Source organism: Aptenodytes forsteri, unplaced genomic scaffold, assembly GCF_000699145.1.
Source record: "Aptenodytes forsteri isolate BGI_AS27 unplaced genomic scaffold, ASM69914v1 Scaffold163, whole genome shotgun sequence".
Taxonomy (NCBI): domain Eukaryota; kingdom Metazoa; phylum Chordata; class Aves; order Sphenisciformes; family Spheniscidae; genus Aptenodytes; species Aptenodytes forsteri.
The window spans coordinates 14,016-30,415 of record NW_008795332.1 but is presented as its reverse complement, the minus strand read 5'-3'; the positions used below and the strand labels follow the sequence as shown (position 1 = coordinate 30,415).

At 43.5% G+C, this 16,400-nt stretch overlaps 1 protein-coding gene across 3 annotated transcripts in view; it reads left to right on the top strand.

The window, feature by feature from the left end:
* The window catches only part of MAPKAP1 (mitogen-activated protein kinase associated protein 1), a 99,110-nt gene that overhangs the window by 73,090 nt on the left and 9,620 nt on the right, over positions 1–16,400 (top strand). For 2 of the 3 annotated variants that reach the window (XM_009280090.1, XM_009280091.2), the window contains 2 exons: positions 6,097–6,237; positions 11,339–11,476. In XM_009280090.1, the coding sequence (XP_009278365.1) occupies positions 6,097–6,237; positions 11,339–11,476 (279 nt within the window). The remainder of the gene's footprint in view (positions 1–6,096; positions 6,238–11,338; positions 11,477–16,400) is intronic. The other variant, XM_009280092.2, reaches the window with a different exon arrangement.

Here is a 16,400-nt window from a genome sequence, read left to right as displayed (position 1 = left end):
AGAAAGTTTATATTTCAGAGTATTAAATGAAACAGATAACTTTCCATTATTAAGAAATATGTATGGAGAAAAACCCTGTCTACCCAACATTTACTAATAGCATTCAAACTAATAAACTGTTTCCAGTATGCAGAACTTTTTAACTCACACTAAGATTTATCTTTAAACTAAAAGCCTGCACTTTGTAATGTGAAATGCTTTTTTGTGTAGTAGCAAACTATTCATGGCTAATTTAGTTTTATTCTCACCATCTTACTTCTGGAAAGTTCCTCTTTCTCATTTTATCATTAGATAGTAATTAGTATTCAAGGGAAATTGGTCTTAATATATTAAGCTTGGTTTAGTGCCTTTAGACCTGTACCAAAGCCAATGTCTTATTGGAAAATGTAATTGGGGACTCTGTGTATGTAATTAATTGTATTACAATTAAGAACTTTCATTAAGCAATATACTAGTACATTAAAGTAATAAGGGACATTTTTGCAATGCAGTTAACTTTATATTTTGTTGTTTTATTGAGGAAATACAGGTTCACTTGCTCTTGAATAGGCTACATAAGGCATTTCAATATTCTGATATTACTAATGTGTCATTTTTATATGTCCTCTAGTGCTTACAGGAGTCCCTTTTGGATAAGGCTCCTTGTTTCAGCTTCTGACTTATTTTCAGACTCGTGCTTCCAGTGCCTGTTGTTTCATTACTGTTTGTCTCATCTGAAAATCAGGATTTTCTATGAGGAAATTGGACTGAGTTACAAATATAACTCTGTATTTCACAGTAGTTCAAATACTTGAACAAAAATACTACCTCTATACTGAACCTGGTTTAAAACAAAAAAAAAAGAAACAAAGCAAAAAAAACCCCAACAACAGAGTAAAGATCTTCAGCTGTTGTTTCCAGACTGGGAAATATGTCAATTTTCTGGATGACCATCAAATGTAGAGACTGCAAACTAGTGCCATGACTGTGACTTCTAAAACACCGTAGTGCTTCACCACAGTGGTTGTCTTAAAGCGTGGAAGTATGTAGCCCTTGATACCATTTCTGCTTTTTATTCAGCTTCTGTGGGCAGGAAACACCACTCCGCTTATTTTAAAAGTAGGAGGCTGTAATGGTTTGTATGGTTTTGCTGCACAAGCAATCTGAGCAGAGATGGAGAGCAGTCCGACTGGCTGTCGGAGTCGGAGTCCCTCCTCTGATGAGGACCGAGACAGGAGAGTTGATAAGAATCAGATGGATAAAGAAAAAAGACACGTAGCTGCATGGAATGCGTACACTTCTGTATGAGATCTCCCTCCGTCCAGCACCATGCATTCTCACACGGTGACTTTGGTTTTAGGGATTTAAAAACATCATTTCTGTGAGAACATCGTCAGCTGTGCAGCGTCTGCGGTTCTGTCCAGGGGCTGGAGTCTGCAAACACAGACTGCCTGCGCTCTCCACTGAACCGGACCTAACTTAATTGTAACCTACATTGCACTCGAAGTTCAGCAGCGTGGGGCAACCTGCACAGCGTATGCACGGCCCTGAGCGCAGCACTGCCAGGGTGCCTGTAGTTGCTGCTGAGTACAAGCAAGTGTAATGAGTAGAGCTTGTAAAAGGTGGTGGGAAGTTGGTCTCAAGTTGTCCCGGTAGTGCCCAGCGTAGCGCCGAAGCCGTGGCTGCCGGTGCAGGGCGAGCTGGCTGGCTGTGCGGGCAGCAGGCACTGGCTGCTCTGCCCCTGCAGGCAGCTCCCGCGCTGCCGGCCTGAGCCCTGTGTCGAGCACCAACCTCATTCTGCCCCCGCGCACGCGCTCCGAAGGTAGGGTGGAAGGATTGGCACCCGACGTGGCAGTGCCAGGATGCCGGAAAATCAAGAGACTCCCTGTTTAGCTGTGCCACGCGTTGCTCTGTCCCTGGCTTGGGGACGTGGCACGTGGCAGTGCCAGGATGCCCCAAGAGACTCCCTGTTTAGCTGTGCCACGCATTGCTCTGTCCCTGGCTTGGGAATGGTGGGACAGAAGCACGGGCTTCCTCCCAGCCGTTCTTTTCCCGCGCCGTTCATGGATTTTCTTACCCTACTTCACCAATAATTAAACCCCTGTCCTGGGCTAAGGGAAATGCCTCCCTTGTAGCTGTGCTTTGCACTTCATGCAGGTTCTTATCTTGTGCCTTGTTTATCTCACACCTGACTTCTGCTTTTTTCACTTTTTCTTTCACAAAGTAAATCTTAATTAGGTAGACTATAAGGAAAAAATACAGAGGTCATTGTAAACTGAGTCTCCATGTCATTATGTGAAGGCGTTTGTTTCTGGAATAGGAATCTGTTCCTCCCGGGACGGAGCGGTCTCTCTGCCAGCAGAGCCATATTGCTGGGTCGGCTCTTGGGCTAAATAATAGACTTGGAGCATCCACTTTACTTGATTGTCTTCCCAAGCAGAAGCTTTTACATTCAAAAGCCACACTGTGATCTCCATTACAAATACCCTGACAGGCCTGTAAATATTTGACAGGTTTATTCACAGCTGCTTGCATGTGGAAAATATTTTTATGATTTTTCCCCCAATCAGCTGATGGAGATGGCTCTTCCCTCCGCTGCTGAACGCCGGCAGTCTCGCAGACATCCTCGCAGAGCTGCGGGGTAAGAGCAATATGCCAAGTTCTGCAGTCAGGTTTTTCCCTGCAGGGCATTTCTCTCTGTTGTTACTGATATTACTGCTATTATCCAATGCACCCTCAGGGGTCCGCGTGTCTTGCCATCTTTAGACAGATGATCTGTTTTGATGGTGGAGTTCCTGGCTGCTCTCCCAAGAGCAGCAACTGTAGAAATTCTGTAAACCTGAATCCATTCACGAAGCTTCATAAAACAAAGTCGGCAGAGGTTACCGATACGCGGAGGATCTGAAAGGCTTCCAGAGCAAAATCCCACTGTTCGGCTGCTCTGGCTGCGGCAGTTAATGCTCCTGTAGTTTAGACGCTGACAAGGCGCTCGCGTTTTTAGTTACAGTGACAGCTTTTTCCCCTGGATGTGATCTGGCAGGCTGCTAGTTTTCTTTCTAATACTTTTAATTTGGGTGTGTGAAATCTGAGAAGACTCAGCTTCATAATAGCCGTGTGAAGTCGACACGTAGTGTCCCCGCGTTGCCGGTAATTCACTGTGGACGGTGGGGTTGGGGCGGTTCGAGGCCAGGCGGGGAGGCTGGGAGCACAAAGGCAGCAGTACCTGCAGAGCCTCGCGTGAGTCTTGATCTTGTGACGTGTTCTAAGAACATTTCGCAGGAGGTGTGAGGACGAGGTTAATATGTTGCCGTTCTTTGTGTTATTTCTGAATTTCTTATCGCTACCGATTCAGGTTGTCTGTTGGTGCTAACACTTCTTTACGTACAACACTGTACTTAAAACCCCGGTATCTACAGTGCTGCCCGTTGCACAGAGGTGAGAGTCTCATCACAGATGGTTGGACTCGATCACCTTAGAGGTCTTTTCCAACCTTGATTCTATGATCACCCACTGTTAAAATGCTGCCGCGCGTTGGGAGGAGGCAGCGCACAGCGCAACCCGCCGTCAGAAACGGCTCGGGGGAGGCGGCTCCTCTTTGAATCCTAGAGCGGGGCTTCGTTAGGGGCAGCACTAATGACCTCCCTGCAGACGGGGGTGCGCGGGGCTCAGGGTTCCTCTCCTCCCCCCCCCCCCCCCCCCCCTCCAGCAGTGACCCCTCTGCGCTGCTTGGGTTCACACCGCATCACTGACTCTGGGGGTCCTTCCCTGCCCCGCTGTGTCCCCGTCTGTCCCCAGCCCCTGACTCCCCTGCGGGCAGGGGGATACCCAGGTGTAACCGTGTGGTCCCGCGTGCCGCGGCTTGTATCCCAGCACAGCGTGCCGTTGTGGCCGCATGCCGCGGGGATGGGGCTGGCTGCGGGACTGGGAGCCGCTGTCGGGGCTGAACGGGCATTTCACTGGTTTCCGTCGGTGGAAGAGGGTCCCAGTTCGCTCTCGACTGCAGGGCAGCAGTGCCACTGCCATCCTCCTGCTTTGCTTTCAGGCACCGCCGTGCCACAGTGTTTCAAGATGCTTTTAAGTGCACCAAAAAGTTTGACATATCTCAGTGTATCTTTGAAGTACTGCAGCATGAGGGTTTGACATGATACATTATGATAATCCATAGTATAGAGACATTAACACAGGGGTCTTTGACAAAATACATTGTAATGTCTCTGAAGGAGCCATTACAATTTATCTTGTCATTCTGGAGCATAGAGTGGTTGCAATGTTAAGATGGCTCTGCATAAATTCACATGTAGACTGTTTCATTTGATTTTTGGAATTCTTTCAAGTCGAGTGGCACAGCCCAATTTGTAGCTTAACCCTTCGCTGTCCCCCTTCCCCAAAGAAAGGTCCCCAGTTGCCTGTCAGGAGGCTGTGTTAGGAGCAGTGAGGAGTGGGCATCACTCTCGCCCGCTCTCCGGTGGGCAGGGTGGAAAGCTTACGTGACTAACGTCTATGAAATGTGAATCTCCTACTTTATGGTCTCAACATGCATTTTGACTCATTTAACAGCAAATGCTAACCTTACTTTGATACAGACATGAAAGAGATTTATCATAAGCAGTGACATTTGTTACTGAATTAACAGATAGAAAAGGGAACGTTTTCAGCCAGCAGGAAAAATGCTCCGTGCTCAGGTGGCGTTTTTCTTCTCTCTCGCCTGCATTTGTCCTGCTTGTGGCCACCACCCCGAACATTTCCCTTGCTGAAGCAAACGGCATGTACTTCTGCAACTCTAAATTACCCTGTTGAAAGGGAGCCTGCTTCTGCGTCAACAGTGTGTGTCTGAGACAAGTGCCAGGGTTTTCCTCCCCTGGGAGCCGTGGCCTTTCCTGGCAAACCGTCCCCGTGTCGTCGGGGCCCGAACATGGAAACTCGCTGTAGCTTCCCTGCAAGCTGAGGTCCCCGAGCGGGATGGGAATTTACATCCCCAGAGGGAAAGGTCAGTGCGGGAGGCGTTAGTGTTGAGGCTGCTCCAACTGTGCAAGTCTCGAACAAAATTAATACAAAAAAATCTGGCAAGTTCTTAGCCTGCTTTGCTGGATCTTTAAGACCTGTACTAAAATTCCATCATCTCATCTTCCCATTATTAAAATTTCAGCAAAATATAAAGTTTTCATTAATCTCCTGCAGCAAATTTAGTACTCTGAACTGGCAGTTGATTCAGCTTTTAGGACTACATTAGCTGGGATATTAAACAAAACGTGTCATTCTTCAATACCTTCTGTAAGAAGCTAAATCAGTTTTCAAACATATTTATACCACTTTATCTAACAGCATCTGAATGATCGTTTAGAGCTGAGATGCTTTATTAGCAGCTGGTATAGAAATTACTCTGTGCAAAATTATATATCGCATTATAGTAATGTTTCAATTGGTGTTAATCCAACGTCATAAAATGTAAAAAAATCTTTAAAGTGCGTTATATTTTTTCAGTAATTGGCATTTTGGCTTAATGAGATGTTACCTTTTATAAAGCCAGTACCTGCAGCAGTAATGAGAATACTAATCAGTAAATAAAGCGCAGCTTCGGTACCGCAGGGCTGAGATCAGAGTACCCAAGGTGTTACTAGTGCTGCAGCAAGATGCCAGCGTCACATCCCATGTGGGGGGACGCTGAGACACGGGAGAACTGTGCTAGTGCCTATGTCGAGGGCGGCACCTGAAAATACTGCCTGTCCCTGGCTGGGGACAGGCGCCCCTTCGCCAGGCTCCTTCCCAGGTGACAGGCTGTGGGCGTCCCGGCGGGGATCCCACCAGGTCAGCCCCCGGGGATGTCTGCGGTCCAGGGGTGTCTCGTGTCACGTGAGAATCTGCCGCTGGGATGTTGCGCTGCTCTTCACGTGGGACGCAAATGTGTATTGTAATGTCCTTAATGAATTAGTGATTTTGTGATTTTTGTCTTTGGATGGAGGGTGAGAATTTCCTCCTCCCAGAGACATGGACTTGAGCGTTTTGTTCTTTCTTAAAAAGCCATCTGCAGCTGCAGACGTCACAGCCGTACTTACGTGCTAGCTGAATCGTATGCTGTATTTTAAACCTCTCGTTCACTATTGTTGGCTTGTTTTGCAGGTTCAAGAGGAGAAGAGGTCTCGGAGGAGGACCCTCAGATCGATATAGCTACAGTTCAGGATATGCTCAGTAGCCACCATTACAAGTCCTTCAAAGTCAGCATGATCCATAGGCTTCGATTCACCACTGATGTTCAGTTAGGTAAATCAATCTGTACTATAACGCTTAGGAAAATGGAACGGTTCAAACCTTTGGCCATCTCTAATAGCTGATTGTCCATCTCAGACGTTTTTAAAGCAGTCATTATCATGTTGATCTATTTTATCGCAGAGCACATCGCTTGAAAGTGTTGCTAGCATTTCAGCAGTTAAATAAAAATTGCTTTCAGTTGAAAATACTTCAGTATTTTTATTATCCACAATCAGCTAGCACATGTTTCTTCTGAAAGAAGGCCATTATTTAATGACCCCATCTCTTTTTTTCAATCTAGGCTTCCTAATGGAAAGCTTCTTGCCAACTGTTTTGTTATTTTTAAATGAGGCTGTGCAAAATTGGGAATGATTAAGTTCTTCCTTTTCTGAGACTGAAAGATTTTAATGACCAAGTGGAAATTTGAGGTGGAACAAAATAAAACTAGCATTCTCTAAAGGTTTTATATTGTCCTTATTAGCTTTCTGAATGCTTTTGAAAACCTGAAGGCCAAAGGATGACAGAATCTTGAATTATAAAAGCCCCATTACTGTTTTAAAATGATTGAATGGCTTTTTATCTTTGTGTTTAAATTGTGAAAATTTGATTAATGATGCATTGGTAGGTGACCTGTGACATTCCTGCAAATACCTTCCATAAAGAAATGATTCAGCAGTAACATATTAAGTGCCGTAATGTTTACAAAATACATTTATTCTGTAGAATTCGGTAGAATTGTTAAATTTACACTATAGCAGTTTCTGTATTATTGTCACTACAGTCTCTTCATTCTTCCATCCTTAAGCACATATAAAGTATATGTCTAAAACTTTTACAGAAGAGGCTTTCTTAGTTTATTTTGAACTGTCTTGTTAAGGCAGGATTTATATGCTGGTGCTGAAGCAGGACAGCGCTGGGCATGTTTTCTGCTTTTGAGCGAACTATCTGGGTGTGATAGTTTGCTTCCAGTGAAGTTTGACTCACTGTATCTGGAAAGTGTCAGAAATGAGAACTTGAAAAGGTCATGGCAGATCACTAAAGATAAATGGTTAAGGGAGAATAGCTGTTAAATGAAACAAATGGCTTAACTTGTGTAGCAGTGAAGGAGCTGACCCTGTCCGGTAGTGTAAGGACCATAAAATTTCCCTTTTATAACAATATGTGAACTTGTATATTTTTGATGGCAGTACACTGACAATGTGATTTTTATAATGTAATGACTTTTTAAAAATCAAAGAAAACCCCAGTGAGATATTCAAAGTTTGGGCAAATGTACAGCATCAAAACCTCTAAATAAAGTCAAAATAAGTGTATGTGGCTGGGTTCTCTCATGAATTTTTCGAAGATATTGAAAGGGAAATGCTGGTAAAATAAGCATTGAGGTGCTATTTGGATTAGGGCTGCCGGGTGTTAATGTGTTCATCTTCTGCGAGTGACAGACTGCTCCATACAACCTGAAATGTAAAAAACGATATCTAATTTTTTTTTCATCGTTCATCAGTAACTGTGATTCGGGAGCTGTTCTGTGTCAGTCTAATGATGGCTGATTGCAAAGACTTTTCTGTGTAGCATTTTTATGCCATCAGTTTTATGTAACAGCCATAGCAAAGCGACAGTTCTAGCGGACGCCGAGAATCCAAGCTAATTCCGTTGCTCCTTATTGACAGTATCGATGATGTTGGTAGCTGTGCCGGAGCCTATCGGCTGTCAGGCTAGCTGAAATGCTGTGCAGTGGGTGCACGGAAAATATCCACGTGGTTTTGGGGGCGAATCCCAGTTTCCCAGGCTTCACGTGGAAGGGTGCTTACGTGTGACAGAACCCAGAAGTGGTGGAGAAAACACTCAACGTAGCTCATCTCCAGTCCCTGCCGTTTGCTCCGACGTTGTAAGACACACACGTCATTGAATTTGAGTAGGTTCTGTACTGGGTTTTATTTCAGTTGCATAGAACAGGTAGCAATAGTGTGAGCTATGTTTGTGAATTACTGTTTGCATACTGGTACTTTTTGAAACTTGTAGCTGTTTTGAGGCCTGATCGTTGAATTTGAGGCAAGGTTTACCAAAAATATTGGAGTAAGCTTGATCTCCTGTACATTGTGCGTAGTTCTTCTTGACAGTAAAAAGCGATACGTAAATGACCATGGGAGGGATGACCACCTTTTGACTGATGGTTTTATTACAGTGGAAAGCTTTAGCCGTAGCAGTTTAAGGTCTGGGGTTTTATGTTTTAGCTCATATTACAGTGTAATGCACATACAGTAGTACTCTCAACATTTTTACAAAGGTTCTATCACGTTGTGAAAGAATAAGACACATTTGCTTGTGTATCACATTAGCAAAATTAGAAGCAGCAAATTGTCTTGGAAAATTACTGCTGACAAGTATTTCAGAAAAGGCGGGGGCAGTTGCAGACCCCAACAAAGGAAGCAAGAACAGAACAGTGTTACTGGACTAATACATTGATGACATTTCTTTTGATAAAATGAATGAATTAAGAAAATAGTAGAAGAAGCATTTTTACTTGGTTTTTGAGTATGACTAATTTGTGCTGTGAGACAGAGACTGCAGAAGCCACATACATAATACTGTTTTGATTTTAGTTTTCAACACATACAGACTGTGAGAACAATAACACAAAAAAGACAACATTCTTTGTCAATGTGCTCCGTGGATGTGTGTGAGCTTAAGCCAGTGATGTCGAGATACAGAAATAATGGATGAAGTCTACAGCAACAATTTGCAGATAAAAATAATAGAAGTTAAAGTGTATTTTACATGATAAAAAAAAGATGAAAGAGGAGGAAGTCTGTTACATCTGAGATGGTTACAAAATCCATGCTTGGTGAAGTAGCCTCTGCTGAAAAGATTGATGCAATGGGGAGTGACCTTGGCTTGGAGCAGGAGCTGGTGATGTATGTATGAGCATCTCTCTGCTAAATGGACCCAGATTTGTAGCACTAATATACATGGAAGCCCAGAACCAAACTCAGGATGGCAATAAATCAACAGCCACTTTGGGTGTCATTTCTGGTTTATATTCCACTATTGTTCTATCACTTTAATTCATGTCACTATCATCTGTTCATCTGGAACAGTTTTATATAATTTTCCAGTGGAGTTACCTGACAAATCCTATCAAATTAACAAGGTGCATTAACAATATTGACTGACTGTGAATTCTGAAGTTGCAGGACCATATAGTGAAAATTTTTTAAGGATATTTTCAGGGGTGACGTTTTTAGAGGAAGGGATGGGGAACAACCCTCGCACACAAAGAATTTGCATCTTTATTTTTAGAACTTGCCTTGACTTTTTTCAGCGAGAAAATAAGAACTTGTACCATCAACTTCGCATATTTTCCTTAAACTACAGAAAATGCCATTTTGAATAATTAACCATTACAGTGAAATAACAACGCCGATTTTAAATAATCTGTCCAAAATTAAATTACAAAACAAAATGGGCTCCAGATACAGCATCAGCCTGCTCAAATTACCTAGTTCTAGCAGTCCTTGTGTTAATTGGACTCTTGATACAATGCTTAATTGAAATGTGATCTCTCTGATGTGACGTATGTTTAATGACAAAGTGCATTCCTGGACTAATAGAAGGGGGGAGAGGGTTGGTGGCGTTATTATAACCTATCATAATAGCCAGGGTTAAAGTGAAGGTAACCTTGTATTAGTGGAAAGGACTGCAGCAGGAGGCCCGCTGTAGGTGTCTGCTCCTTGCTGTCTGTATGCTTTGATTTTAGAGTTGCATAAAATACAAACGAACGCGGCTTGCAAATTCTGCAGCTATGACCAGACTTTAAGAAATACTGAGTTAATTTTGGAGGGCTTGGGAGAGTCCTTATGTGTGAGGCATCTTACTTTTATTTTGTCACACCTCTTAAAAGTTTTACCATCAGCTCCTTTAGGTTTTCTTGTGCTTCAGACGAGCCAAGCGTAATGTATTTGAAAGCATCATAGTCGAAACCCTCAAGAGGGAAAAGGTTATCTCTGCTGTTTTTCTGGAGGTACAAGAGTTAAATGACGTTTAGATACTTTTTTCCTGTGTTGCTTCCTTTTGTCGCTTTCTCATGAGCTTCACCTATAACTCATGACTGAAGAAATGTAATTATTTTTAAGGCTCCACACATCTTGATGTAAAAAGCACACTGGGAAGTTTGTTCAGTCGTGTCAACAGCTACTGAACAATGAGCTTCTGTTCATCAGTGCGGCGTAGCAGGGCCTTTGCTTCGCAATACTGTGATAAAGACCGCTATAAATTACAGCGAGCGTCCCGGGCGAGTTCCAGCACGCTGTTAGCCCTCAGCCTGCCCCGGCAGCGTCCCGCTGGAAAGGCTGTTCTTGCACGACGTCGGGAGTAACGTGTGGAGGGATGATAGAGGAATCTTCTACTCTCGCTCACAAAGGTCTGCTGTAGGATTCGCGTGTGGCAGCGCGCCGTATCCAGGTCAGCCTACACACAGCAGTAGCGAAGCGCCAGCCATCTGGGGAAGCCCGTGTTGGGAAGCAGGGCCCGGCGCCCGTGCCAGGAGCTACACAAATCCTCAGCTTGCTTTCAAAGCAGCCTAATTAGAGCTGGCTTTAAAATGCCAGCAGTGTAAAAACACACAGGATCTCTGGGACTGGACGTCTTTGTTTATGAGGATCTGGGTAACACAAAGAGCGTTTCTGTACTGCTGCGAATGGGTGTTGTCCTCTCATATAGAGCATAGTGTATATGCTGTATAGGAGACAGAGCAGGGACGGCGTGTGATAGTGTCCATTACATATAATAGTGGTGATTGAAAAACTAGCAGTATCTTTTTATAAATCTTGCAGCTCATGTAGCTGCTGCTTCCAGAAGAGCTCTGTATGTGTTGAGAAGAATTTTTTCTGTGATATTTCTTTCTTGTTGGTATGCTTATGCAGGAGGATAAAATGCAGATTATCAATGCAGTTTGATAACCATTTGCTTTTGGTTTCGAAAGCTCCTGTGCTTTCAGAAAGCCCAAAAGGGCAATATACTTTCATCCCATTTAAGATTTATAAAGTGTGTCAAAACGGCTGATATGAAATCACTTAAACAGATCACTATTGTGGCTCTCTATTCTTTCTCATCTCAGGTATTTCTGGAGACAAGGTAGAGATAGACCCTGTTACTAATCAGAAGGCCAGCACTAAGTTTTGGATTAAGCAGAAACCCATTTCAATCGATTCTGAACTCCTCTGTGCCTGTGACCTTGCGGAAGAAAAAAGCCCAAGTGAGTAGTCCTTTTTATTTATGTTCTCTCTTCTCCCCCTCCCTGTATGTGTTAGATGCCCAAAGAATTATTGCTACAATGTCCTTTTCTTTCTATAGGTGTATTTTATTCATTATAGGATGTTTTTAATCTGACTCGATTCTGTTATAGAGAACACAACATAAGCAGATACACATTTTATGGGTGTCCTTTTAATGCAGCTTACAGCTAATGGCATCATTAAGAGTGTTTCTTGCCCGCTATCAGTAGCTGCTAACACTGTCATACCAAGGAAACGCTGGCTTTGCCTAGCTGGTCTCTAGCACCATAGCGCAGTAGTCAAATAAATGTTTCAACATACTTGCAATTTTTTTGAACTTCTTAACATCCACACTGGTTTTAAACAATTTCTTAGGTGCAGTTGAGGATCTCGGACATACAGTAAGTGTCAGCACAGTCTAAATTTGCTTCAGCCGTGGCTGCAGGGTCACCGGGATTACGACGTGCCGCTCTTGAGAGTTCAGTTTCAGGAAAGCAGTGACCGTTCCTGGCCAGCAGTGATAGCTAAGCTAGCCGGAGGACGGGTTGGGCGTCCCCGTTCAGCCAGTCATCAACAAGAGGTCAGAGTTTGCTGCGTTCGCTGTGCGACTTCAAAAGCCAAGTGCTTTTGCTTGTTGTGTCAGTGGAGTAATGAGAGTCTGTATCTGTAAAATTTGTTTTAAAAACCACAAGATAGGCCCTGGGGGAATTGGGCAATGTCTCCCGGTGGTGCCAAAATGTAACTATCTACTATCAAAAAGTAACTGCGGTTCAAAAGCTCAGATGGATTTTATAACACTTGTGCTTTTGCAGGGTAGGGATGCTAAGTATTAAGTACTTATCTGCAAGGTGACAGAGAGGGAGAATTATGTGATACATATTTACAGAGGTAATGATCTGTTGAATTCCCTTGGAAGAGTAAATTTATGGCTGCCACAGATTTTATCAGCAATTATTGAACTATATCCTTCTCCCCTTCATTACCCCTTCCTACTTCCATGTTCTTAGTCCAGTCGTTGTCTTCCTTTTCTGTCTCTCCAGCAAGATTTCGTGGTCCTTGGGAAGGCATGATCACAAGGAGAGACTTCCCTAATGACCAGGCAGTCTAAAATGTGTAACAGTTACCTTTATAGTTCGAGGTGCAGGTTTGCGCTTGTAAATATATTAACTCCTCTGGGTTTGTAGCCACATTTCATTTCAAATGCAAACACTTGTGGTGGTAAAGTTGTGCCCACAGAATGAGGCTGTATCTGAAAAGCCAGCCTTGAAAGCCGAGGTTTCCAGCTCACACTTCCATCAACACGCTAGTCTGAGACCTTCGAGCTGTCCCTGAACACCTCCAGAACTGCGTCCTGCAGGGGATGGGGCTCCTCAGCCCCAGAGGCAGCACCTGCTGCTGTAGGAAATGGTGCTTGTACCCAAATCCTGCCGACCCAGGCAGAAATAAGGGACGGAATTTCAACCCCCAAATGGAGTCCACCGGCGGAAGCGCAGTACCTTCAGTACCTTGGAGATCACTGACTGAAGAATCACGGTCACTTTGGAGAGGATGCTGACAGGTTACAGCAAAGGCAAACTTTATGATACTAAGGGTTTTTATTTACTCATTTTCACATGGCCATCATAAACTTTTCCTATTAAGTAAGTGTTCAGCATAGTTCCAAAAAGAGAAAATAATTCCTCCTGAAATCTGCTGACCTCTTCCCGATTCACTAAAGATGTTCCCAAAGTCATTATTTTAGACCAGTAGAAGAGACTTTTAGTGTGACATCTCAGAATGATACATTTTGGGGAACTCTCAACAGCAGATCAGTATCTCTTGAATTTTAAATGGAAAAAAGTTATTTTAGTAGCATAAAGGAATGAAACTCATTGTATTTCACAAGTTTTGTCTGTGATTTTTATCAGCATAGTGATATATGTTTGTAGCAGAGTTTACATCAAAAATTATTCCCAGATCTTCCTTGAATGAATTATTGCAAAGAAGGAGAGGCTGAGTAAAGATAAGGTCTTTGAGTTCTGCAATATATTTTGTTTTCATGTTTTTATCTCTCGTAACACAAACATGCTCCATCTCGTCTTTCAGAAGTGTTCTGCACATGTAACAGTGGTTGTACAGTTACACCGGGTGAAAACATAGTGTATGTTTTATTAAGCTGCCTGCCTTCCCTAGACATTGGCAGTTGGGGTTGTAATAAGGTTGAGTGCTGCTTTGCTAGACCGACTTCTTGTAATTCTGAAGAGAGGTGAAGGGTTTTCAGGAGCATCCAAATGTGACCTTACTTTTTAGTACGGGCAAGGGGTGCTGGGAGTGGAGTTTGGTCGCTGTGATCAGTATAACTGGAGGTTTCTGCAACAATTGCTCCTCTGAACATGGTAATTAACACAGTTGAATATTCAGTTAGCTCTTACTTTCTGCAGATTAAAGAGATTTCAGAGTTTTTACTGGTACTTTTCTGCAGAAATGTGAATACAGAAGTTGTGTATCGATGTAGTGGAGAGCCTCGTGCTTATTTTCTGTTAGTTTTCTCTGAAAAGACAGGTTCATGCAGCGAAGCTTTAGTGGCACTTGTGTGAGTGTTAAAGGACTCGACAACTTCAGAGGTGACATGTTGTGAATATTTACCGACGGGCTCGGAGTCGTTCTGGACGGGGCTGAAGCTTTCCTGTGCTGTGAGTTTGCAGAACTTAGAGCTGTGTTCAGTGAAAACAGAAAATGAAAATAGAAAGCTTGGGCATCTAATTTGCCATTAGTGTGGGTATTGTAGGCAGGAATGGCTGATGATTTTTGTTTGCCCTTGTAGTAGGCCTGGGTCAGCATTTGAATTTTTATTTGTAAATTAAATCAGACTCCCTGAATTTAGACAGAGGGAAGAGGTAATGGCCCTGCTGGCTCGATCAAATGCCATTAGAACCTGAAACCACTGTCTATAAACGGCTTGTTTAAATCAGGTTCGGTCTGATTATCACGAGAGATTCTGAATGTTTTGAATCTTGAAAGGAAGCATCCTATCATTGAGAAATAAGATTTAAGCCTTAATAAAGTAGTTGTCATTTTTATAGATGAAAAGAGCTTTGTATCTCAATTAAGTGTACATAATATAAAGTCTTAAGGAAGCAACATAATATGTTTAATACAATTATATCCCTTTGCAATAGTGTAATTTAAAGGAAATCTGATTCTGTTAATGTCTCTTACATTACTTGGACAAGGGAGAAACTTCAGTGTCACTGACCGCTGCCTTTTTACAAAGTGCACTGTGGACAAAGTGCAGCTGTGATGGATGTGTCGTGGCCGTCCCTTCCGAGGGCCGGGGCTACCAGGCTGCCTCGGCATCTGCGCCGCGCGAGCGCTGAGCCGGTGCTGATGCATGGAGGGGTGAGCAGACCTCAGGGCAGGCCTTCTAGTGGCACTGAGGCTAATCAGTTGGGCAGACTTACAGTTTTCAAAATACGTGGGGTTCTTCCATTCGTGTGTATTTTACGATAGCTGCAGAAATGGGATTTATTTGATAATTTACTTGAAACACTGAAGAAACGTTCTCTGTGATCCTTTTTCTGCCTTTTTTTGTTTTAATGAAGCAGATACATCTCAGTTGCTAGATCAAAATATCCTTAATATTAAGGTAGTCTAAACAAAGGTGTTCTGTAGGTCATGGAGTACGTTGGTAACTTCGGTTTGTAATTTAATTGCCTGCTTTGCACCCTGCAGCTTAAGATTTCCTTTAAATTCTTATTCCATTGTTGCACTGGGGCTTAACAGAGTGTTAACCTGGTAATAGGCACAGGGCCTCCCCATTATATGTCTCGCTATCGAGCGGTTCTGCATGACTAGTTAAAAAAGATGGCAAGAAGATTAATGAAAGCCGCCTAGTACAGAAGGGGGGTAGGTACCTTTGCAAGACTTCTAGCGAGGAGATATTAGAGCTGAACCAGAGCTTGGCTTTTTCTTTATCCTGTGACCTTTGAACCTGCCTTACTGTCGAGAGCTGCCAGCGGAGCCGACGTTTTGATTGATGTTGCTACACGAGTCAGTCTTTCCCATTGAATTCCACATCTGCACGAAAATAGCTTTTCTAGCAGTATTCATACTGGCTGTAAGTGATAGCCAAAGGGATGCCTGAAATGCTTTTATGTAGTTTTCATTTAAAGCTAAAGGTATTTGATGTTTTAATTCAGTATCCAGTTCCTCCAGATTATGCACGTTGGGTAATACTAATTTAATGAATTCATTATTGGGTTGTGGAAGGACTAAAAACATACAGAAAGCGTTGGGAAGGCATGGATTCCTGCTGCTTGGGGAGCTTAAATAGAGATGTTGCACGTTTGCTCAGAGCCCTGCAGTGGAGCCAGAGCAGGGAGGCAACAATTATCCATGTGCTCTGCAAATGGTGCACAAAATACTGTGTGGTAGTTCCTAGTATTCATGCTCCCGCTGTGAATAATGCGGTGTGTGAAATAGTAGAAGAAAATTCATACTTGATAGGAGACTAATCACGGATTCTGATCAAAAGGTAAAAAACAGGTTCAGCAGAGAAAATGTTCCCAAACTTCAGGCTTGGAGTGAAAGACATCTCAAAGTGTATAACAGAAAGAAATGAGTCCAAGTGCATGTGGACATGCTGTTTGCAGAGGAGTTAAATGCCTCGGAGGGAAGGCAGCGAAGGCACAGATGGTGCTTGGGTTTGCTGCGTTTTCCGTTTCTGCGGCAGGCTCAGGATTGTGCCCGGGTTGGGGGGGCCAGGCTGAGCCCCGGCGAAAGGCCAGGGGTGTCGGAGACCTCGCGAGCAGCCATGCGGGTTTGGCAATAGTTCGCGGGATGTGCTCCGCCGGAGAAGGGGTCTGGCAGCGAGGGGAGCCATGTCAACCTGCCTGCGCGGCTGAAGGAGCAGGCAGCGGGTTGGCG